A 24,609-nucleotide genomic window follows, 5' to 3' on the forward strand; every position below is an offset into this window, starting at 1 on the left:
AGTTTATTCGGCTTTTAGCCCAGCATTACTACAATGTTTCTATAATGGGCTGTGCTTATTCTGGGAGGATGCATTTGGCAAATGTGTTTTCTCCTCCGAGGCTAAACAAGTGTGAGGTGTTTAATCTTCACTCATTGTGCTTCTGCACCTCCCACACAATGAGATCAGCCGTTATGGCGGGTCGGCACTAAATTGTTGTCTTTCATCCACCAAACGGCCGGAGCACTATGGTGCATATTTTAGGCCCCGTACACACGAAGCAAAACAAACTTTTTTTCTCCGTTTTGCCTTGGCGTCGTTTCAAGAAAATCCGCGTCCAGACGAATCCACTGAAAACGACTCATCGCGCTGTAGTACATATTCCAGGCCTATATGTGGCGCTGTTTCTGCTACAAAAATGCAGAAGAAGAGACGGAGTGTGACCGGATGTTTGCCGTTGCTATGGCAACACGTGAGAGCTGGCTAAATATCCACCCGACCACCCGATCAATAAACACCCATAAGATGACAATTTGTCCCGTATAAATAAAACCAACAATAAGCACCAACAGCCGTCACCCTAAGGACCTTGACGAGGCGTTGTCACATGTTGGGATGGATTAATTAGACAAATAAATGCCTACATTCATGGGAAGTTAGCTAGCGGTTGTTTGTTAGCATCGTAATAAAGTAGCTTTTTCCCCGGAATATCGCCCCCTCTCTCGGCTCCGTTTTTTTTTTTCATACAGCGGCCCTGATACGCCGTCGTACAGACGAGCAGAATATCTGCTACGAGCACGGAGGCCGCCGTTATTGTTGTTGTTAGGAGACGTCGCGGGGGAAGAAGTCAGGCTCGAGGGTCGAGGAGCGGGGCGATGACGTCAGCGTATTCGTTTTCGCCGTCCACACGAAAACGATCACGAAACGGAGGGGTGCCGTTTTTTTCTTTTCCAACCTGAGAGCTGGTTTCAAAAAAGTGTGTTTTCACGCCGCGAAAACGCCGGATTCGGATGGACGGCAGGGCGAAACGCACAAGACTTCTGCGTTAACGCACTGAAAACGTTTTCGTGTGGACAGGCCCTTAAAGGGTCCAGGGAAATGGTATGTGCTGATGGCTCATGACTAATGGGCCTTTCCAATCCGACCTGTTTACAGTGCTGCGTGTGCACATATGCTATTTTTTTTTGTGAAGTATCAAATCTTTTAATTTATTTTAGAATCTAAAAATATTTGAAGCTCTATTTCATGATTTGTCACTGCAGCAATTTAAATAATAACCCATTTTGATACATACATGTTTTACTTTTAATCATACTAGCCACTGTTTGCTGTCGAATCAGCAAATAACCAGGACAGGTATCAAGGGTTTTGATACTCTATGTAGTTTCACTTCCCACTGTTAAAATATCTCCTTTTGGTTACAGATTTAACAAACATCCAAATAAATCACTAGATCCTGGTTTAATTCAGGGGTTGAAGCCACAATAACTGCTTGTCACAACATTCATCCATAATAAATCGTTTAAGGCCCTGTTGCCTACTATCAAATATACATTTTTTATTCATCTTCAGACAGAGAGTGTGAGTGGAAAACAAAACGTTAAAGGTCCCATATTATACTGTTTTTCTTCAATTCCACACAGCTGTCAGAGGTCCAACAACACTGTATTCGATATGCATTGCCTGAAACCCATCCGTGGTCCTGAATTTCAGCTGTCTAAAAGTTGCTCAAATGAGCTCTGCTGAGCATTTAAAGGTGCCTGCACCTTTAAATGCTAATGAGCTCCGTCTGTCATCGCCTACTTGGAGAGCCATGAGAGGATGCCGCTTATGCTAGCGGTAGCATGCGCCGATGTTAACAGTGGATGTATCGCTATGACTCGCCTATGTGGCTCAGGTGAAGTTGCTGGTCCCGTATGGTTAGGAGAGATCCTTTTACGAGGGTCAATGTCGAGGCAAAGCCAGCTTTATACTAACCCTTGTTACTGAAGCAGTCCGGTGTGAAGTAGTTAGCACACACATACAAGCTAACACAGACCGTAGCCGGCACATTGTCATTAAAAATGAAATCAACCACTGTCTCTTCTGTTCTTCTGTAGCTGGGACAGAATATAAGCACTTATGTTGATTTGTACAACCAACAACAGAGCAGTTCGCGTGTCTAGCTCTGAGCGACGACTTTGTGAAACACCGCTATCTCACTGCTATTACACCGCAGGACACACCAAACTTCACCTTGGTGATGAACGCCCCCTCTCGGATATCTCGTATCATCGGGCAGAGGAGTTCGGCCTATGCAAATGACTCCCTTTGTTACGTAACGACGGGAGCTGAATCTGAACAGCCTGTAGGAGCGCCGTTGTACCAGTGGGGGCGCTGCAGAGACCATGCAGGAGTCGCTTGTTTTCCTCATTCTGGGAGTTGACAGGCTCAGGGAGGACCAGTTTATAGGTGTAGAGACCAGAGAAAACCTGTTTTTCATAATATGGGACCTTTAAAGAATCTGTCACTATAAACAATGACCTCCACATCATATAGTGTAATCTCCCCCTGCTACACCCGACGTGGACGTCTCATTCCTTCTTATAGCGAGTGATTTCAAGCTAAATATCTCTGCCTGCCATAAATTAATCTAATCTTCGCAGTTCAATCTTCGGCGCATACATCAATGCTCGCATCAATCACGGCATGCATACTTCACCAGAGTCATTTGTGAAGGCACATAGTGAGTGGTTTTTCTATTCAGAGAAGCTCCCTCCACAGAGGAGCGTCACTCTTTCTTACAACCTACACATGGATCCGTGCTTCATCTTCACGAGGCACATGGCCCAGCATGTGGGCAATGCTGCAGAAAAGCAACTGGAGTATATATATATATATATATATGACGAAACACGTGTTGAAGAGAAATAAAAGGGAGGAGGGAAGACAGACAGAAAGAGAGTTTGATTCACATGAAGAGAAACGGTGCAAAAGGCAAGACAAAGACAGACAAAAGGAATTGTTAATGTGGCTCTTTTTTTGGCTCTTGTCAATACGCTGTTGCTATGGTGGATGTAGCCTACAACATGAAGGAGAAATCTTGTATTTTCTTGCAGCAGGAAAAAAAACCCCACACATAAACTGCCTGTACACTATCGCAGCAAGGTTTAAAATGACACACAGTTCTCTGCCTGAATAAGTTCAGGAAGGCCCCCTGTTTTTTTTAATGGAGTGGTAATTCACCATTATGACAAACAATTTCATTTTCTCACCGGAGAACAAACAGATGCAGTACATGGTGTTATCGGTTCATAGACGGCGGGTTAGAGCTGCGGCGCTTTCCTTGACAAGCCAGCAGCAAGACGCACACAATCACACAATCTCTCTCTCTCTCTCTCTCTCTCACACACACACACACACACACACACAATCTCCTCTCTAATCAGAATCTTAATTAGTCTGCTTGCAGCATCCCATTAACATATATTCCTCCTAATTAACTAGAGGCGCACACATACAGACGGAGCAGGAGGCTGAGACAGAGAAATTGAAGATGTTTCTTGAAGTCTCATAAGATGAGAAAATAAATTAACAAAGCAGAATAACAAAAGTAAAGCTTTAATCTGTCAACCTCGTTCTTCCACACTGATGGAAGGAAAAAATAAAAAAAAAGAAGCTCAGCTCGATTAGCTGTAGCGAGCAAAGTCAACAGAAATGAAGGTTTATCATTATAGCATGTTCCTGGCCTTGTCAAGTCGGCCATCTAGTCAGTTCATGTGTCGAGATGTAAAAGCAAAACAGACGGAAACAAATGCCAGTGTTGACTGAAAGGCCCAGGAGTAGGTGGACAGGTTAACATACCTTTTAACATGCCACAGGTGTCTTTTCAAAATAAGTGTCTGTCTTGGAAGTGTAGGTGTAGGCAACAAGACCACTTAGTTAAGTTAAGGAGAAGAGTGTAGTTGAGTCAACCACACTCACACATGACTACCGACTGACTCATGACTAACGGCGGAGGTGACAAAATGTCAACATATGCTTTTAATTTTGTATGGGACACAAACAGCGTTCTCCTGGTCTCCCGCTGTCTTGTAGGCTGTTCTGGACAAGGGAGGGTCTTCAGCCTGATTAAGCCCACCTCGGCCTTCCCAGCTGTTCCATATGCTCTCTCTCTCTCTCTCACACACCAAAATTAAATTTTTCTTTTACTGGAATCTTAGCTTCTTCAATTGCATCAGATGCAATTTCTGACAAGGTCACGCTTTTATATTGCAAGGATCCTTCCCAGGTGAGTCACCCTCCACCATAAAGCTGTTGTGATATCTTGGCTGAACAAACACCGCTTCCTTTTGTCGGCTTAATCTGAAACACTGGCTGATTTAGAAAACAAAAAAATGGCCATGTTCACAGACACACACGCTCACAGGCTGTGGGTGATGGCCACAAAGAGTGTTGTGGGTGAACGATGAAAAGGAGCAATTTGCATTAGACTTTAATGTCTTTGTTGTAATGCCAGGGTTGCCTACAGTTCTGTGTCATGACTCATGTCCTATTCGGAGCCACCAGAGCTGTGTTTCTACTCGCTGGCTTGGTTTCAAATTCAGCATCTCATGTTTGTCTGAAAAAGGCAATCCAAATTTGAAAAGATCTTTGTTGCTATGGGACCCAGATTCTTTGATTAAGCTGGCTTACGCTGAGCTACGTATGCATTTTGAAAATACATTAGAAGCTGCAGATGGCACAATATCTGCCAACAAACAACTTCCACTGGGAACTTTGAACTGTTTTTCATGCTTTGCCCGAAGGCACTCCAGTTTTTTTGTTTAAATCTCATTCATCCCCATTTCTTTAGAAGCAGAATTCTGTCAGATATTTAAAAATATGCTTCATATCAGCAGTCCATAGTGATAGCTGTCTTCCAGAAACCACATTCTCTCATTAACAGCGCCATGTCAGGAGCAGGATTTGAAGAGCACCGGGGCACGGATCTCTCATCACACTTTCACAAGGCCAAAACAAGCCGATTTTGGTTATGCATTATTCCCATTTGTCATACTGGGAATTGATCATGATTAGCATGGAGGATGGCCTCGCATGAATGTTGCACTCTTAAACAGACATAACTCCATCTTCTATTCGGCAATGTTGTTATTTGCGGCACTGCATTTTCTTTTAAATTATATTCTAACGAAGCAGCCGGAATTCACACTGCACCTTTATACACGTTCGCCTCTCTAACCACACTACCGTCTTCCTGCTGTGCAGGCAGATGACGTATGTCACAGCAAACTGTAATCTTATTAGTAACAGAATAAAGCAGAATAATATGAAGAATGCTTGCTTAATGGAAATATAATGAAATTAAAATATTTCCGCTTTGAGCACTTTATCTATTATAGCTCCATTAAAATGCACAGCGTCTCAAATGTTTCCAGGTTGCAACATGAAAAACACAGTTATGAACTTTTCATCTTGGAGGTCAACTCTCTAAATTGTTTCAATAAATGGACATATTTGTATACAATTATGCTATATTCTTATAGATTTAAATGAACCAGGCTCTGACAAGATTCCTTGTTCACAGCCCAAATCATGTTTTGTTCAAAGCTGCACTTCTCCTTTGACCTTAGACAGCCCAAAGTACACTAAATATTTAACCTTTGGTTCGCTGTAAAGCAAATGATGCTATAATGATGAGCTACTGTTGACGGGGCTAAATACTTGGAGTAATTTATTTATTTTTTGTTATAAAAGATTTTCTACGGCCGTTGGTGCAGCACAGAAAAGGTTTGGTACTAAAATAAATGTGTGGCAGGTCACAAGCTTCACCTTCAGCCCAATGAAAGGAATTTGTAGAGAACATTGCTCAAAAAGTTCAGCTAAATACAGATCAACTTGTGCGAGACAATTTGCTCTGTGACTGCTGCCCCTTTAATTATTAAGAGCATTACCAGGTTGCGTTTATTTGAACTGTTCCCATGCAAACTGTTAGGAATGTGCTGATCTAACACAACTCCAGCAGTAGCATCTCTCAGCACCAGATAAGCATTATTTCCCTTGACATTTTAATGTGTGTTACTGATCTGTGCTACATGAAGCCCTCAAATTGAAATGCAAATGCTTGAGCAGTGGTTTGGAAAATGTAGCCACTCGCTGCCAGCGAGTCAGTAGAAGTAACCTTGAAGCTACTGAGCTTTGGAATGAACTTATTTGAAAATCAGACAAACTTTGGCCATCAGCATCACATCCACAAATCATATAAGCACATTTAAACACTGACTGAACCAGAATGTGGTCTGTGGCCATATTACAAATGTTTTCCCATTAAAAAATAAAAATAAATAAAAAGCTTAATTTATGCTTAATGACATTTTAATCACAAATGTACAACAGCTTGTACAAAAACCTACATGTGCTTAATAGAAACATATTTTCTGCATATCGTTTTGGTAACGCTTCCTCCCAAGGGGATATGAAGGAGGGGAGACACATTGTATGTTGAACCACTTGTACAGATGAATAATGAGTAAGTGTCAGCTAAGACTATGAATTGACCTCAATTAATTGTGTTATTGGAAGTTTTTCAACCGTGCTACATTCTAGTTTTGGGTTCTGTTCTTAATGAGATTTTCTGCTGAGAAACAAATGCTGAATATAAATGTTCTCACATAAACCACATTTTTTAGAAACATTGTCACACCAATCAAAAGTTTGTTAACTTTTATTCTCAGTTTACTCTTCCTATACTTTAGTGCAACAATAAGCACTCAAAGATTTAGAACTGTATACAATATTTATTGACAATGTAATCATTTCCATAGGTTTTTCATAGTAAAGACAGACACTGACTTGTACAGGGCTTATCTTTGAGGAAGGTACAGCTCTGGGTTTTTCTGGGAATGTTCTCGTGAGTGGCACATACAAGGATTTTTTCAAGTTGGAGGGTGTTGAGAGGGTAAAAAGGATTGATGCTCCTTGGAGTGAAGTCCAGGGTAGCAGGAGGCTAAGGCTTCTTTTGTGAGTGTGTGCAAACATACACTGTCACCAAGATGTGTCATTTAGGCTTTTAAGATGTCAGTCTGTCCTTGCTCTCCAGAGAAGACTCTGCTGTCTGATGAAAACCTTGCATTTCCAAAAAAAAATCTTTCCAGGAATGAAGAGAAGAAAAAGCCATTTTCAAACCACGGACAACCATGTGTTTTTTTGTTGTTTTTTGTTGTTGTTTTTTTACTTTATACAAGGGATCTTGACAGGATTTTGTAAGCATACCTGTCATTAAGTTCCCTAAAGGACAATGTCATAATTCTGTATAGTATAAATGTGAAAATTGCCAAAATTGGATTTACAAGGTTTTGCCAAACAACAGTTTGCAGTTATTCTTTTTTTTTTTTACATGGGATTATAGAAGTATAAAAATATTTGAAACAAAAAAAGCGTTGTGAAGTACAAACATATATTCAAAGTGTGAACTTATGAAGCAGAGACTTTTTCGCCAGTTGTCAGTGTGCTTTGGAAACACATTACTGTCTGGCCAACATACATCCACGAACACACTCTCACACTCAAACACACCAAGTCATACCACATACAGCATTATTTGGAAGATTCCGAAATATATTTATATTGGGTCGGTTGAGACATATCCTATGGCTGAGGTGGATTAAGTACCTTAATGACTTTTTGAAATATTTTCGGTTTAGGTTCCAATGCTGAAAAAGTGTGCCATACTGCTAGTACTGTAAATGTGTACTGTGTACAGTATTATGAAGCTCTTTAAATGAACATTTCAGAGAAAACATCTGAAACAAGCCTATAAGGTACTTTTTCTTAGGTACAATTACTGAGTTGAAGTTGTACTTTGTGGTTGTGGTGTTGTAGTGTGAATTGTGCTGACCTGAGATGGTTGAATTCCGGGCTGATACAAAGGCGTCGCTAGCCTCGTTATCACCTGACCCTTTGTTAGTGTGTACATTTGTGTGTGTGTGTGTGTGTGTTTGGAAAGGTGGTGTACATTAAGCCATATTTAGCTGATCATTGGTACAAGAAATTGTAGTACTTTTGCTGACACATTGCAGCAAATACATGCTGCAAAAGAATATCAACTACATTCATGAATACAGTATACATTTTGGCAAAAACCATGAAATGTGCTTGGACAAGTAGAGAAACAAAGAAAGAAAAAGTGATCGAGTAACACTGTAAAATAGACTACTTACATCGTTTAACAACAGCCTTTGCATTCTCTTAACATTATAGTATAAATTATATTGAAATCTCCTTTTTTGTCTTTTCAGTTTAAAGCTTGTATGTATTTATTTACAAGAATAATACGTTCCAATTGATGATTTTTAATATATTATCTGATATATACACATTTTTTTCAATAGGTTTGTTTTGGGACATGATCCCAAATTTGAGTTCAACTCATCCTAATCTATAGAAAAATGTACAATGCCAATAACCAATAAGATTTCAGCATCTATCTGGATCTCTTTGTGTATGGTTTTTAAAACAAACAAACAAACATTCAAAACAAGAGAGATGAGCAGAATTTTGTTTGACGACCAGAACTATTAAAAAATCTCCAAAAGCAAAATAGAATAATTTACTTATTATGCGCAATTCTCAATACGGAGATCAACACAATGTGGACAATAGTTCATTTTGATGAGTAACATGTAAACACCAGTGAGGTTGTTAATAAATAACAACAATGCACAATGTTCAATCAAAATTTACATTTCAGTTGCTGGGCAGTGAAAATGCATCATTGTGTCAATCTTGAAACTTGTAACTGTTCCGTAAATGCTCTTTTATAAAAAAAAATGTAAATATTCTTAATAACATCATAAAGATTTAAAATACCAATCTGACATACTTTTTAAAAATTGTAATTACAGACGTATGTATGCTCATTAGTGAAGTGAATTTAAATGAACTTAGACAAAAGGGCAACGTACAAAATTAAACGATTCAGTGAGAAAGGAGAAAGTGTGCAAAACGGAATATAGTTACTACTGTACAAAGCATGCAGTGGGACGTAATTGTGTGTGGCTACATTTGAAATAAACTACAATATTAATGTTTCACGGCAACACACCTCCACAATCCAAATGGCAAACAAGGTCAAATTTAACCCTTTGAGTTAGATATTTGTTGTGAGGTAAACTCAAAAGAACAACATGAGACAAAGGCTCTTTTAAGGGTATTTGCAGTCAACATCTCTTCCTTTCTGTGTCTTCAGCAATGTTCTCGTAGGTACAATTTCACTTCTGAGCAGCGACTAAGTCCTTTTTGGAATGATTTTGGTACTTTGTGTAGAAAAGAGTTTGATGCCAGAGTTCATCCATTCGGACGGCAAATCTATGAGGAGAGGGATAGACACTTGTTACCGTATATTAATAAAGCTCCTCTTTTTAAGACAGCCCCCTTAAGCACCAGGTATTAGAAGAACTATGGTACAGCCTCTATGGCTTTTAAGAACTTGTGTGCAAAATGTTTTTTTTATAAAATCTACCTTGTTTACATGAAGTCCAAAGCACAGCATTGTTAGTAAATCATCTGTAATTCTCTCTTAATTATCTGTAATGTTTGTTTAGGATTTATGGATATGTCCTTTGTGATAATCAACCCATCTTTTTAATCTGGAAACAATTCACTACTGAATACATTAGCTGATATTTGAAGGCTTTTTTGTGCTTTTTATGAATTCTGGCCTTTCTGTGGATCTTTAGAGTCCTTTTAGCTTTATCACCTGTGTTTTTGTTGAACCAAGAAAGAATAACCAGAGCTAATAAAGTGCCTTTTCAGCAGTTGTGTTTTTCTTTTTCTTTTTCTATCTATCTGTAGTGGATATATATCCGAGAATGTGAGTACATACAGGGCTGAAAGTGGAGTTGTGTAGCTGACATTATACCTATAATAAATGCTATACATGTGATATTTTCTTACATAAACAAATAAAGTCTGAATTACTTTCTTCAGATACAGACACATACATCCATCCTGTGTATATGTGATTTGAGTAGAATCCAATATTAATAGTTATAACAATGCATTTGACTTAAAACTACTATTTCATGTTTTATTTCTTAAATATCTTTGTCTGATACTCTCAACATTTAGACCTAGTACACAATAATGACAATCCAAATTGGTTGTTATAGCTTTATGTTATTATTATTCATCATACCATTTTGGAACTTCAACAGACGTCTTGAGTGCAACATGATTATTATTTTTTTTGGAATGCTCTAAGTTGATAGTACTTAATGATGCTATATTAAAACGGTTCTGAACTGAGAAGTTGCTTAGAAATAAACTGTATAGTGCTCCCAGTATATTGAAGTAGAAAAAGATGGATCTGAAATTTCTCCCACACAACATTATATTGTAAATTGTGAACTTCAGGCCCAATATTAGTAGGAAATTAATTTGAGTAACAATACATATTGTGTCCGTATCTTAGAAAACCCTGCTGACCTGAAACTTGCTACAGCACTTTTAGTGCTAAGTAGTGTCAGTGAAAGGAAAAAGCTAATTTTATGTCAATTGGTTTCTAACTGAAATGATATTTTGGCAATGAATCATGTATGATGTAGATCTAACATAATAAAAACATAAAAAATATATGCAAACTCACATTTAAAAAAATGTCAAGATACACAATTCACAAAGTATGTACAATTTAAACAATGTCAGGAATAGGCACCTTATATGTTTGTAATCTCTCTTCTATAAGGTTTTTATGTGTTAGCCAGCAAATGTGGTATCCAAAGATGGATGGATACCGTCTTGGATATAGTAATTCAGTCCAGTTTTACAAGATCACAAAAAAATGAAACAAAACCAGATACAAAAAACAAAAAACAAAAAAAACAGATGAGCAACATATTTTGCTGTTTGTTCTTGCCCCCACTGTTGTCCTTTGTTTATTTTAATTGACGTAGTAAAGCCAGTAAACGATGTTGAAGAAGGAGAAGACGGTTGGGAAGATCACCCTCGACCATTTGTCAATAGAGTTTACATCAGTCAAGTCTGGGATGTTGATCTTTAGCTGCGAAGCGCGCCTCCGTAGCCGGCTCTTCTTTTGAGTCATGTGGCACTCCAGTGTGTTTCGGCCAAAGTTGTGCCTGGCCAACCCAGCTTTGCGATACTGCAGAGTCGAGCTGTCATACGTCAGCATGGTATTTCGGGGGTCATTGAGACCCAGAGCCAGCTCTGAAACGCCCATGTCGTTCTTGATGTCCAGGGTACCCAGAAGGATGTTTTCATGGGGGTCCATCTGCCCAAGACAAAAAGGAGTCAAGTTTGTCTTGTGTATTAATATCATGCAACAACATGTTTTTCCCTCTGAAACATTTTCCTAAAATTAACCCATAGAGAAACATTATTTATGGGGTTTTTGAAGACTGAGAATTGGACTTATACCTATGTTAACGTATAGCAGCAGTTTTAACCCTGTAAGACCCAAATATAGAAAAACCTAAAAAAAATGTACACTATCTACCTTATTCTTTTGATCACCGAGTCCAATTGCTGCGTCATCCACAAAGATCGGTTCCCACATCGAGTCGTGTCCATCGAGATCCCTTTGCTTCATTCTTGCATACAGGGTATCATCTCTGCCGACCACATTCCCCACAAGCCACTGCACGCAAACAGAAGCACAATGGTTTTGCAGTGAATCCTGGACAAGAACTGCAGTACATTTATTGCACTCATTTTTCCACACAGTATGGACAGTGTTTTGTATTCAACTAGCATGTCCCTGTTATGGTGGCCATTTTGCATCTCTGCTTCTAAGTATTTGGTTCATGTCATTTGGGAACACAAAACTAGGGAAGCGAATGCAACTCCGTCTATCAAGACAAAGAGCCAAGTGGCTCTGAGACCTTCTTTCCCTCCTGTTTCAGCTGGCAACAAGTCTCATTTGGATTTCAAACGGGGCTAGTACAAGCTTATTAGGCTGGTGTTCCTTGGCACAGTGAAGGAAAGAAACATTAGGTCAACCCTCCATTTGAAGTGGTGACATTTCTTTTCTTTGCTCGTAAATATTCTGAGCTCCTTAGACAGCTTTATGAATAATTAAATTAAAATGTCCCTGCAAAGTAAAGAAAATATGTGATTTTGTGAATCTAGTGCAAAGAAATCTGCTTTCACTTGAAAAAGTGAAAATGCGGAAACTCATTTTTTCAGTATAAATGGGGGCATTTTTCGAAAAAGTATCCTGAATTTGAGAAAAAATACTGGTGGACAAACAGAGGCAAGCTAAGATATTCTTACTTTGTTTGGATCCATCCTCATCTTTTCATTGTTGGCCGTAGTTAGTTTCTCAGCTGCCCTTTTCTGACGCTGAGGGCCCCGTCCAAAGAATATGTAGTTTACTAGCGCATACTCCAGCAGGGCCAGGAAGACAAAGACGAAGCAGCCCATGAGATACATGTCTATGGCCTTGACATAGGGGATTTTGGGGAGGGTCTCTCTCAGGTGGGTGTTAATGGTGGTCATTGTGAGCACCGTGGTAATACCTGGAAGAGAAAGACCATATTCATTCTTTTTTTTTTTTTTTTTTGGTTTTACTGTTGAAATATTTTATATGATACACATACAATTTTACTTCTTGCATTGTTCTGCTCATTACGTTGTGGTAGCACATTATTACATGCCACCACCATAAAACAACAAAGCATCCGTAATTCAAAATAACAGTGACTGGTTGTTTCACACGGGACACAAATTCTGGTGTCCTGGGTGAAAGTCCTGTATTTGCCATTCACCCAACCGCCTCCCTACGCAGACTTTGATTAAGATATTTCATGTTGAACCTGGGAATTCTGTGCCCACCATCATAATGTAATTTCCATCGGCATCGTTTAAGACATTCTGTGCCACCACCACGTCAACAGGTCATGGTCATTTCACGTAGTTCTGTGATATCGGCTGCAAGCATTTCTGTCCTTGTTAGTATTAATCACCTGAATTACTAAATGTGTGACCATGTTACATGTTTTAAGGCTTCTGACTGCAAGATATCTACGTGATCTACTTGTAACAACGCCTGTGCTTGATTAGGTCTGCCAGTAGTATCAATGAACCCAAGGAGGCTTTCACCCCATGACTTCAAACCCACCATCGGGAGACGAGCTAAAAGACGTGCACCTGAAGCGCTGCGGCAATTTGAAATTCAAATGTCAACCTTGGTCTTGTTCATTAGCAGAGAACTCCAACTGAGAAAAGTTGTAGACAGTTTTTAAAAAATCCTCGCCCAGCAAGCTGTGGGGATAGTTGCTGTCAGATTGACTGTGCATATCAATGCGTTGAGCTTCTGCTTATTATGAGTGACATGCTAACTCTCGCAGGTAGTGATTTCATTGCATAGTCTTGTCGCTTTCGCACTGGCTCTTGGATGCAGTGTGCTTATAATAGTGTGTGTGTGTGTGTGTGTGTGTGTGTGTGTGTGGTATTATCTATATGCAGGAATTATACATGGCATGAGAGGACTGATTCTAAAGCTTAAACGTGATTTTCTTTCCATGATTAAATAATTGTATTCTCAGCTCCTATAGCACTCACAAATCCACCCACGTGTACCTGTACGTTCAACTGTGAAAGCACACAAAGCACCATTATTTAAGGCAATTTCTATCGAGTCTCAGCAAACAATTACTAAATTATTTTTACAGCTGTCACAAAGCTGTCAGGTGACCACTGCTCAAAATAGGATTCAGGCAATTTCCCCAAGCTGTTGCTCCAAGAGCTTAACAATAACAACACATGATTCTGGCAGCACAGTGGCCATGTGATTCAGCCATTACAGGTCCACTTTAATGCCTGAAACCAGGTCAGAGTAAAGTGGTTCCTGAATCTAGTGTAGATCGGGGGGTGACCAAACATTTCCCAACTCTGCTGACCCTCCTCCATTATGGAGAATTACCTTTTTTTCATTAAATCCCATGCATGCCTTCCCCCCCTCCGGATCACTAAATGCAGCTCAGTCGTCAATCAGTGAAATTGCCTTGTCGACTAAAGCGAGGGATGTGTTGAAGGATGGATGAAGCTGGGTGGATGGTAAAAAGAAGACAGGGTGCTTCCAGTAAACATGGGTTAAGCTACAAGCTCAATATACCTCACAGGCTACATGGGGTTTACATAATAAAGCATGACAGGGGGAGAAATAGTGACTTCCAGAAAAAGCCCAGAGGCTCTGGAATCCGAGTGGAAACAAATCAAACGTGTCATCCATCATAATACAACAGTGGGATGCAGCAACATTTGTTGTGCTGATTAAAATGTGCTTTTCTGGTTAAGCCAGGAACATTTTCCAGATTTTTATAATTATGTATTTTCCTTGTCAAGTAAAGTGATAAAATACACTTGTAATACATATTTGTTGTTGTGGATCAGTGCAGTGTTATTATTTAATGACTAATTAATAAATAATTAATGTATTTATTTTATTTAATTGTTACACTTGATTTATTTATGGTAAAAAATGTATATAGAAATAGTTATATTTGCAATAAACTTCCACAGCTCGACAAAGTTAATGTGATCATGAATATTACAGGAAAAGCTGTAGCTATTACCCAGAAAGTTCCGATGCTACAGATGTTCTTGCCTGATTTAATGTGAAATACTATAATAAATCTTTTTTTTCCCTCAACTTGTCATTCCCAAGGTACCTTGTTTCTATTTCCCCTTCTAGCTAATGGCATGAGTTAAACTTGTGTGTTTTGGGAGTGTGTGGGGGGGAGATACCTCAATACCCTGCCAACCTGTCTATATTGGTAATGCAGGCCTCACCTAGAGCCACTCTGGCTGCAGAGGCATCGTAGTTGATCCAGAAGGAGACCCAGGAGAGGATGGTGATGAGTATAGAAGGCATGTATGTCTGCAGGATGAAGTACCCAATGTTTCTCTTCAGTTTAAAACTCAGGGACAGACGAGGGTAAGCGCCTACAGGGAAGAAACAAAAAACAAACGAGCAGACGTCATCTTAGGTGATGAATTTCCACCGTATTTGCCAAAACTACCAGACTGTGTCTGATTGTCCTAAAACCTCAGCTTTAGTTCAACAGAACATTTGTCAGAGAACATAGATGGCTTCTTCTCTAAAAGGTACAATGTACACACTAAACATTATTTGTTTAAGGTTTAGGAACATTATTTTTGATTATTAATAGCAACCAAAGATGGCCATTGTTAGGAGAAGGAGTGTGAATGCTATTTACTTGTGTTGTAGTCAGCTATTTTTGTACTCCTCAGTAATCATAGGTTCATAAATCGTGTACATGTCTTTTAATTTGTGAGCATGACTTATTGATTTCAGGTCCAGATTTTGAAATGCTTCCCTCAAAACTCCGTCCACAAACACAAACAGCCCTGATTGTGCTTAGATTTGCTCTGCTACTGCTCAAACTGTATTCTTGCACTCAGATATATTGTTGATTTCCTACGATCCAATTTCAGCCCTTCTCTTCAAACTCAGGCTTCTTCTGTGTGCTTGTCAAACGTCTCATATTTTTTATGCTTGAACTTTGACAGAATTCCCCAAACAATAGAATTCCAGGTGTAGTGTTGACCAATGAAATAACTTTGTTTCCTTCTTATAGCTTCCCTGAAAGGTAGAACTGGGTTTAGCCCTTCAGTTTTGAAATAAAATTACACTTTTTCTTTTAGTATATCAATGTCAAAAAGATGCCATTACTCAACCATGTCAGATTGCTCGACCACAGCTGGAAACAGAGAGCTAGCCATTAGCTTTTAAATGCTTAGCTTAACCCTGTAACGCCCCTTGTTGTAAAATTACAACGTTACCTTTAGCCATCCTAAAAAACAATCTGGTATATTTTATTTTGTTTTTTACCACATATACATAGTCATTGGGTTCTATTGTTCAGTCTCACAATGCTATTGGATCATACATTTGTTTATAAGTCCCGTTTTATGGCCATGAACTCACACAACCTCTCAACAACATCTCTCTGTTTCATTGGACTGGATTCATCAGATTCAAGTAAGTAAAATATATTTTAGTGTAGTAAGTAATCAACCTTGCAAATGAACCCTTAGTTGTTCTGAATTGTTGTTCAGACAACGTGAGCACAAATACAGGAATTCTGCTCCCATCTAAGCCCACTTTTTGCAATATTATTATTTATTATTATTATTCTCTAAAATCATACATAAATATATATATTTTTTAAACTCTTTAATTTCTGCATCAAAGGCCTCCTACAACAACATCTGAAAGGTAAAATAACTTTTTTTTTTAGGTTTTTCTATATCTGGGTCTTACAGGGTTAAAACCTATATGGTGATCTACCCTGTCTTCGTAATACATGATTATATTAAAGTTCCAAAGTCATAAAGGAAGCAAGGGAAGTAAACCTTGGAGGGCGAAAATGGATGAACCTGGTTAAAGAGACCATCCGTCAAGGACGTTTGTGTATGAGCTACATCTGTCATTCCGTAGGTTGGGGAATTTTGACATGATTATGGCACAGAAACTCAGAGACCAGAGGACGCTTCACAAGCACACAGAAGGAGCCTGAGTGTGAGGAGAAGGGCTGAAAGTGGAGCGCAGGAAATCTGTGCAAGCAAATCTGAGTGCAAGCATTCAGTTTGAGCAGCTAGCAGAGCAAATCCAAGTGCAAACGGAGGCTATTTGAGTGTGAAGGTTTCTGCTCAGACCATCACAAAATCGGAATGTGAAATCGGTGAGTCATTCTCTTAAATTGCAAGACCAGACTCTTGAATAAAGATGGGGGGAAAAAACTCCAAAAAGAAGCAACTCAGTAAAAAGCCATAGGTGTGTCCACTGAACTGAAGCATCTTGCTCTAGATTGCCTGTGTTTATAAAAAATAATGCAAGATGTTTGATGGTTGAGGGTCCTCTTTTCATGCTGATCTTGCTCTTTTTAAAATAAGGGCATTGGTTTTGGGTAGGGCAAATTGTATCAGTACACATATTTGGCTCCTCTTGGAATTTTGGTTCCAGTTGCCTTACAACTGAATGGGGGAAACGCTGCATTATACAGTGTATTGGGGAGTCATGCAGAAACAGCGGAGGGGCGATGGAGGAATATTAAGTCTTTCTAATGAAAGCACCGACAAACCCACCAGCCTCAGCTCCTCGTGGAACCTTACCACTTAGATCTGCTATTTCATTCAGCTAATCTTAGCATGAATCACCGAGAGAATCCCTGAAATTATTTCTTCATGGAGCGAGGGAAACAGCTCGGTTAGAAATGACAGGACGGAGGTGCAACGCTAAGTGTTCATTATTCATGAGGGCGGCAATGACATTGCTTATCCTTGGAGGGGAAACATGACACTTGTATCGAGTAAATGCCAAGGCACTTGTGCTGATGTTTGCATCTACGGCTGCCCCGTAGGTCATCCACTCTATATCGCAATTGGCAGCACATGAAAAGGGAATCCCCGTTAACCATATCTCTGCAGGGACACACTCGGCCAGTTAACAAACACATACACACACAAGCATTAAGAATTCATCAGAAAGTATTATGTTATATTATTAGGGTTACGCAGAACGTGTGACCCTGCAGACATAACGAGCCCCTCTTCTTGGTGGAGTCTCTATTTTCTTATTGCATTAGTGTTCTGCTCTTAGTATCCAGGAACTGTATTCAGCAGAACCGCTGTCCCGCTTACGATTGCTTGCTTGCATGACAAATTCATGAATATGAAAATGCGGAAAAGATTAATATTTCATTGTATCTGACAGCATTCTTTTTGTTTATTGCTGTTAAATAAATCATGGTGTCTTCTGTCTCCCAGGCCGGCACTTCATTTGATGGTTTGTGTGAGTGTACATTTACATAAGATTTTTGCATTTCCGGGAAATTAGTGGGTGCTATTGTTCTTATCAATCAAGTGCAAATTGTTAAAAGTGTTAATATTTATGAATTGGCATATTGCCCTCTGTGCAGCAGCATGATGATAATAAAATAAACCTGAGAGATAACAATATTAAAAAGGATATTTTAATGGAGAAAAAGTACAGTTGATTTGTGGTATTTATCTAAAATGGACAAACAGAGGAGATAATCTTTATTTTAGTGCTGGCTAAATGTTTTTGTGTTTAACCCTGTACATTGAACTATGATTACTGCTTTTTAACCTGTGCATTAGCATTACCTGTGGAGAAGACGACATTCTTGGAGATGAGCTTATGGTCCACGATAGAGAACTGGGGCAGTTCGATCTTGTCCACCCCTGTCACAGCGTTGTCTCCGCCTCGCCAGTGGAACTCAATGTCATCTGTAGTGTAGCCATCTGGGGAAGCGGACAGAGCACAGGCATTATTGAGGATTACAAATGGTCAGTACAGTACAGTATATATTTACATAATCATGTCCCATTGTCCCGTCTGAATCCTGTATATTCCAGTTAATTAATCACGTTGCGTGATTAGGTTTGCGTTTGTCAACATCTGCGTTCAGCTGACACCAAACACAGTAACTGGTCTTTGGTTGGCTCCAAAACAGTTCTATGCCTTCGTTAAGTGCACCATGAAACCAACTTCTGAGGTACCCACTAGCAAGGCACATGCTGATGTGTTGGTACTGTAAACAATAACTGAATTGTTTAAAGTATAAATTATGAAATTATGTTAAACATATGACATGATGGCTGACGGAAATCATCATAATTGAATTGCTCATGGGACAAAACATAATAAATGTATATATACTTTATATATATATGAGTCAACTTTATTATGTTTTGTCATGAGCAACTCAATTATTAAATACCAAGGCCAAGAATGATTAAATAACCAGGCCTGGAATCCATTTTCATCTCTAAAACCCAGTAAAATATGTAAAGAGACAAGAAGCAAGTCCATTAATATTAATCTGAACCAAAGCTACTCGCTCTTTTGCTCTCATTTTGGCCCAATCAGTGGAGACATGGACAGCAAGGCGGCTAGCGGGCAGGAGCAATAAATGATTGAGTAACTACTACTCTGTAGTTATAGCTGAAGACAAGTGCTCTTAAAAAAAAGCCAAGAAGAAAAGTAGAACATTTTCATTAGACCATGAAACTTGGCTCTTGCATAATCCACTGCCTACTGTCTGCTCTGGTGCAGCTGACATGTCTGCTGACTTCGGGGCATGAGAGTGTTGGTCTCGGAGAGGAGAGGGAGACGTGGAGGAGAGGAGGGACGGGAGACAGCCGGGCGACTGGCTCACCATCAAAGACGAGCTAAATCTATGTAAAATGCAATTAAAACAGCAGCAAAATAATTCATAAAAAGGGTATGTATTTTTTACCACGTGAACCTGCGTGCGTGCCTTTGAATGCCTCTTTCAATAATTAAGTTCTTTGAGGCCTTCCTTCGCCACAGCAGAAGTCATCATGATAATAAACCCTGGCAGAACACTGGAGGAAAAAAACCCCTCATGTACAGAAGACAAGCTTGTTTTTATCTGATTTCTGGAAACGTGTTTCACAAGGACTCACACCGTCACATTCACAGTCTATTGGGCCTCTGAGCAGCTCCACAGCAGTTCTGTGCTGATGGCCTTATTGCTTTTTCCATATTGGCATTCTTTAGGGCGACAAAAGGTTTGAGAAGTGACACAGAGCTAATTTTGAATTAGAATGCTATATTTGTACATAGCAAGCTAGCAGCGCGAGATTGCCTCTGACAGCTCATCACGATGAGTGTACCGAAGTGTGAACTCGCTCAGCGGAGAGGCAAGAGGCCGAGACTCGCAACACACTTTGCTACTTGAAGACAAACAACTGAATAATGTGGTATTTCTTCATAAACCATGATAGAGCTGCTTCGGTCTCTCCCATCGTGCATGTGTAGTTTTGCGTTTAGGTAACAGCATGAGATCTGCAATATTTTTCAGTAACTCTGCATGCAACATATTAATCAGTTGTGATGGTTGCAACAACTGCATGTTTGCTGCAATGGGGATTTGTATGCACGTTATTAGAATTAGCCTGAGCGATTATTGTTATAGAGACTCATTTGATTGAGTGCATGGAAGTTTTTCTCCACTTGTGTGTGTGACCATTACTGTCAGCGGGTGATGATGGGCAGATGTAGCAGGTAGAAAGTGAATTAAAATGTTTGAATTGCACGAATATGTATATATGTATATATATATATATATATATATATATATATATATATATATATATATATATACATGCATATCATTTGAGTGAACAATTTTCAGGAAACTCTCACACAGAAATGGTCCGTTTTGCCACACCTCCTCACTTTCCTACCGATTTTTCCACCTGATTACATCCCTCTCCTTCCCTCCTCTTCAAAATGTCTCTGTTATAACTAGTATTACGTGTCTGTCTTTCACATACCTTGCACCCTAGACCCCCCCTCCTCCCTTTGTCATACCCTGCTCTGCTTAATTAATACTTGTGTGACCTATTTAGTTGCTCTGAATTATTAACACAGACTCCAGTGGCTGCTCTCAACACATTCACACTCTGACATCTCTTGGTCCTCTTGAGTCGGGCGCCCACTCCATTCAGATATACTCCCTTGTTTCTCTCAAACATAATACATTTCCAAAACATTTACAGGAGCTGGGTGGGTACTCATAGGACATCATCATCATCATCATCATCATCATCATCATCATCACGAAACATAAGAGGTAATCAAGGATTCTCAAAATGTATTTCAAAGGAAATAAGTAGCCAAAGGAGGGATGGGAAAATAAGATTAATGTGTTCTCTTTTCTCAGTTCCAGTAAAAAAGCCTGGCAATGGAATTTTGAAACAACTTGCAGACAATGAAGTGCTTCTCGACTAAGTGCAGCGTACAAGGAAATTATATTAGTCGAGATGGGATGGAATAAAGGCAGGTCAGGTCAGGGGCAGACAGAAATAACTTAATTTTGGATACATTTCTTAAGTGATGAAACTGCGACTGAACACCCTCCTCCCTACGTGAGATTTAAATTTCAAATTTGAGTCAATGTGTTCAGCTCCAGAGGAACCTCCCCAGACCATGAAAGCTAATTATTTTATTGCTGCCCCCCCCTTATCTTTCCTCTTGTGTCACCACCAGGACCAAACACAGGAAACATCCATATGTAAGAACGATTGCCATTACTTTTACGACAATAATTCTCCCCAGAGGATGAACCATTTCTGTTTTGCGCCAAAATGTCAACTCTTCCAATGACCTCAAGATCTAGCAGGCTGAATGTAATGTGTTTTGTCCCAACGGGGTAAAACATTTTGATATTAATGACCCCGTGGCACCTCAGGAGAAGCAATTTACGCAAAGAGCAAATTTGTCAAAATACTATAGATTCCAACCAACATTGTTTCTATCATGGGGTGTAATGCACATAGCAGCCTCTCTGGGGGCATCTGGAGAGAACTGTACACAAATCAGAGTCAATGACTTCATCTCGCCCACATATGTTATATATATGTTCAGCCAATCCACTTCAATTCATTGTTTCTACGTCACTGAGGCAGAATTTGGAATTTTGCGTCATCTTGCTTTCATACTAAAGTTATTGTGTCTCTGTCTTTGGCACAAAAAGATCGTCCTGATTCCTATTGCATGAAATTGCATTGAAAACTGAAATGGCTAAGACTAAAAAAAAAAAAAGACACAATCTGCAATACATGACAGACAAGAGAGAGTCGACTGTAAAACGATTAACTATGAGACAATGAAATGAGAAAAGAGGGTATTAGCTCCTTGATTCCTCGGTGCCATGAGAGGAAAACTCATCCCTTCAGTACCACATATGTGTGACAATATGTATCTTACATTCGCACAAAGGCCTCTCTCATATATTCAAAGTCTGGGAGCGTTGGCAGTCCAAAAATAAATGAAATGTTCATGATAGCATCAGAGGAGATAGCAATACAATACTAAAGCTATTTAACTGGGACTCTGGCTTATCTCCCTGACCAAATCTGACTCCAGGCTTTTTTTATCAAGCTTATGAAATAATGTCTCAGTTGATTTGTTTTAATGGGCAAAGGCGAATTTTGGAGGGAGATAAAAGAAAAAAAACGGGAAAAAAACACCACTGGCTTTGATATTGCTGTGAGAAATATATATCAGGGAAAACAAAGTTTTTTGTTTGTTTTTTTTTTACTTCACCAACAATGAAACATTATTTTCCCAGTAATAAAACATAGAAAATAGCATGCAGTAATAGCACGTTTGTACCACTAACAACAATTACTAAAATTCCTTTTAACTGATTTTCTCCCCATCTTTGAGAATGGCTTTTTTACGACTGTAAAATAAAAAGATGTAACAACAGATGTCTAATTGAATCACCATGAATTTTGAGAAGTTTGGATGCAGCATCACCCAAGGACTTTGGAAGAGTTTGTGTAAATGATGAGACATGTAGTGTCTATTGAAAATCAAACTACACCGTTGTACCTAACTAGACCTGTAAAGTTTACAATGGATGCTTTGGGATAATTTCCATAGTTTACAGGAGCGAATGCATGTTAATACACTTTGTGGTGCATATCTACAAATACAGGCAAATTCATTATCACACAAGCCTACAAATGCTCGCATGGACACACAAAGACATCCTCCCACACAGGGATGTCAAATCAAACCCCGGAACAACTGCCTGCCTCCCGCGCTCCCCTGTGAGCTGAGAAGGCTACTCCACTCATAAATATGTCTCAGATGAATTTTTGATTCCACACAGTTCAAAGTGACTTTAATGTTATTCCTGGTGTCCAATTAAAAATGTCTTCGAAACTTTTGCGGTACACAGAAATGCTGCAGCTGACTGTGTGCCTGGACGGGGACAGAACATCTAAAGATAAGATAAATAAATAAGCCATGCAGGCCCAAGTGTAGAGAAACCATTCACACCCCAGAGGATGTGTGCGGTTTCTAAAAATGGGCTCTGATGGGCGTGTATAGCGAGAGAGAGATAAACTGAGGAAGTGGCTCCGTCCATACGATGTGGACCGCTGGTGCAGAAAATTTAACTATTACTTGGTAGAGATGCTGTAATGAAATGATAGTTTCATTGTGAGTGCACAGCAACTGTGTGAAATAACAGTTGTAATGTGCCCCCCCCTGCACAGAAATAAACAGGGGGATGTATTGTTGTTGGGGCTTGCATGTGTGCGGATGTGATTGTATCAGTGACTGCAAGTTTGTCTTAATCTGTGTTCCCTCTCAGTGCTTTTTCAGAGCACTTAAATTCCCAATTGTGTTATCTCCCGACGAGCCATCTGCAGTCACACATATGCTAAAGCAGCTAAACGGGGCATAATGCAACAATAGAGTATTCAATGTTTAACGACTCAGTGACCCTACTATCGTTATGATTTATTGAAAAGGTGCACGGCTACTGTACTTGTAAAGTCAATGTTACATCTTAAACTAGAATCATCTTGCTGTGAAAGGTAGGGCAACTGCAAGCAACGCACAAACTGTACAGTGTAAACTGCATTGCCGTAACCGTGACCCAGAAACATCAGGAGGTTTAACCCTTTTAAATAATGCACAGAAAGGTATTTCCTTGCATTGAGGTAAAACCTTGTGTGGCCTGCAAGGCCTGGATTACACATGCATTATACAGATGCTGAGCAAGTAGTAACAAAACAAATGCAGGGTGACGGGCCTTGGTTGAAGTGGCTACAACCCAACCCTATCCAATACTGCTGAACGTGAGGTTAAAGTAGTGTGATGTTCAAGTTGTGGCCTATGTTTTTATAGCTCTGGATGCATGGGCAAAGAGTTAACATACTGTCTGGACCAGTTGCAGAGTGGTCGAACCTGGAGGAGACTAAGGAGAACTTTGCTGTGCTCATAACACAGGATGTTGCTCAGAAATCTGATTACAGCAACTCATTAAACTCTCTGTCCGGATGTGAAAGTCGATATTGCTAGGCAACATACATTAACTGAGTAAAATCTTTCATTTGGCTTACTTTTTCCATTCAGTGTCAGATTCCCTCTCTCTCACTGTTGTGCAATGTTTATATTTTTACTTGTTCCTCTTTCTCATCCTTTTATATTTGCAAAACTCGCAAACAAAATTGTGGGTAAGCAATTTGTGATGCCACTAAACCATTAGTCACAGGCAGGGCGGGCAAAGTCCCTGGGCTTTCCAAAATGAATAATTTACATCACCAGCCCAGCCACTATAACCATAAGTTGTTTTTTGTTGTTGCTGTTTTTTCCCTTCCCTTCTGTGTGAACCTCAAATTCATGTCAAACGTGCTGCAAATGACAAACGCGACCCCAGTTCAAGCATCACGCCGTGATGTGACAGAAAATCATGAACGAGAATAAAATGCTACAAGGTGGAATTGCAAGGACTGGATTTCTGCATATTTTTGAATTGTGCGTTTGACAAAGGAAACTCTGCATGTAAACAGATACATTTGATGCTATTTCCCCCTCAGAGCCTCTGGAATATCCCGTGTATTCAGAAATGTTTGTAATATTGCTTCTATTCTTTATTCAACAAGTAAATATAAGTGGGCGACCAAGATGAGTTTCAAAAATATTCATTCTCCATTGAGATTTTCGGAGAGCATGAAATGAATGAATTTACTTTTACAATAGGAAACAATATGGTGGCTCCATCCCTCTTTGCATAAAATAACCATGCTGATACAGCA

At 39.5% G+C, this 24,609-nt stretch overlaps 1 protein-coding gene across 1 annotated transcript in view; it reads right to left on the bottom strand.

Annotated features, from left to right (window-relative positions):
- Positions 1–10,614: 10,614 nt before the first annotated feature.
- The window catches only part of gabrb2b (gamma-aminobutyric acid type A receptor subunit beta2b), a 204,580-nt gene continuing 190,585 nt past the window's right edge, over positions 10,615–24,609 (bottom strand). The window contains exons 6-10 of the mRNA XM_084028045.1: positions 18,127–18,264; positions 14,767–14,919; positions 12,247–12,491; positions 11,471–11,611; positions 10,615–11,245 (exon numbers count right to left, since the gene is read on the bottom strand). Coding sequence (XP_083884171.1) covers positions 10,898–11,245; positions 11,471–11,611; positions 12,247–12,491; positions 14,767–14,919; positions 18,127–18,264 — 1,025 coding nt within the window. The 3' untranslated portion in view covers positions 10,615–10,897. The remainder of the gene's footprint in view (positions 11,246–11,470; positions 11,612–12,246; positions 12,492–14,766; positions 14,920–18,126; positions 18,265–24,609) is intronic.

Source organism: Eutrigla gurnardus (genome assembly GCF_963514095.1).
Source record: "Eutrigla gurnardus genome assembly, chromosome: 15".
Classification (NCBI taxonomy): Eukaryota; Metazoa; Chordata; class Actinopteri; order Perciformes; family Triglidae; genus Eutrigla; species Eutrigla gurnardus.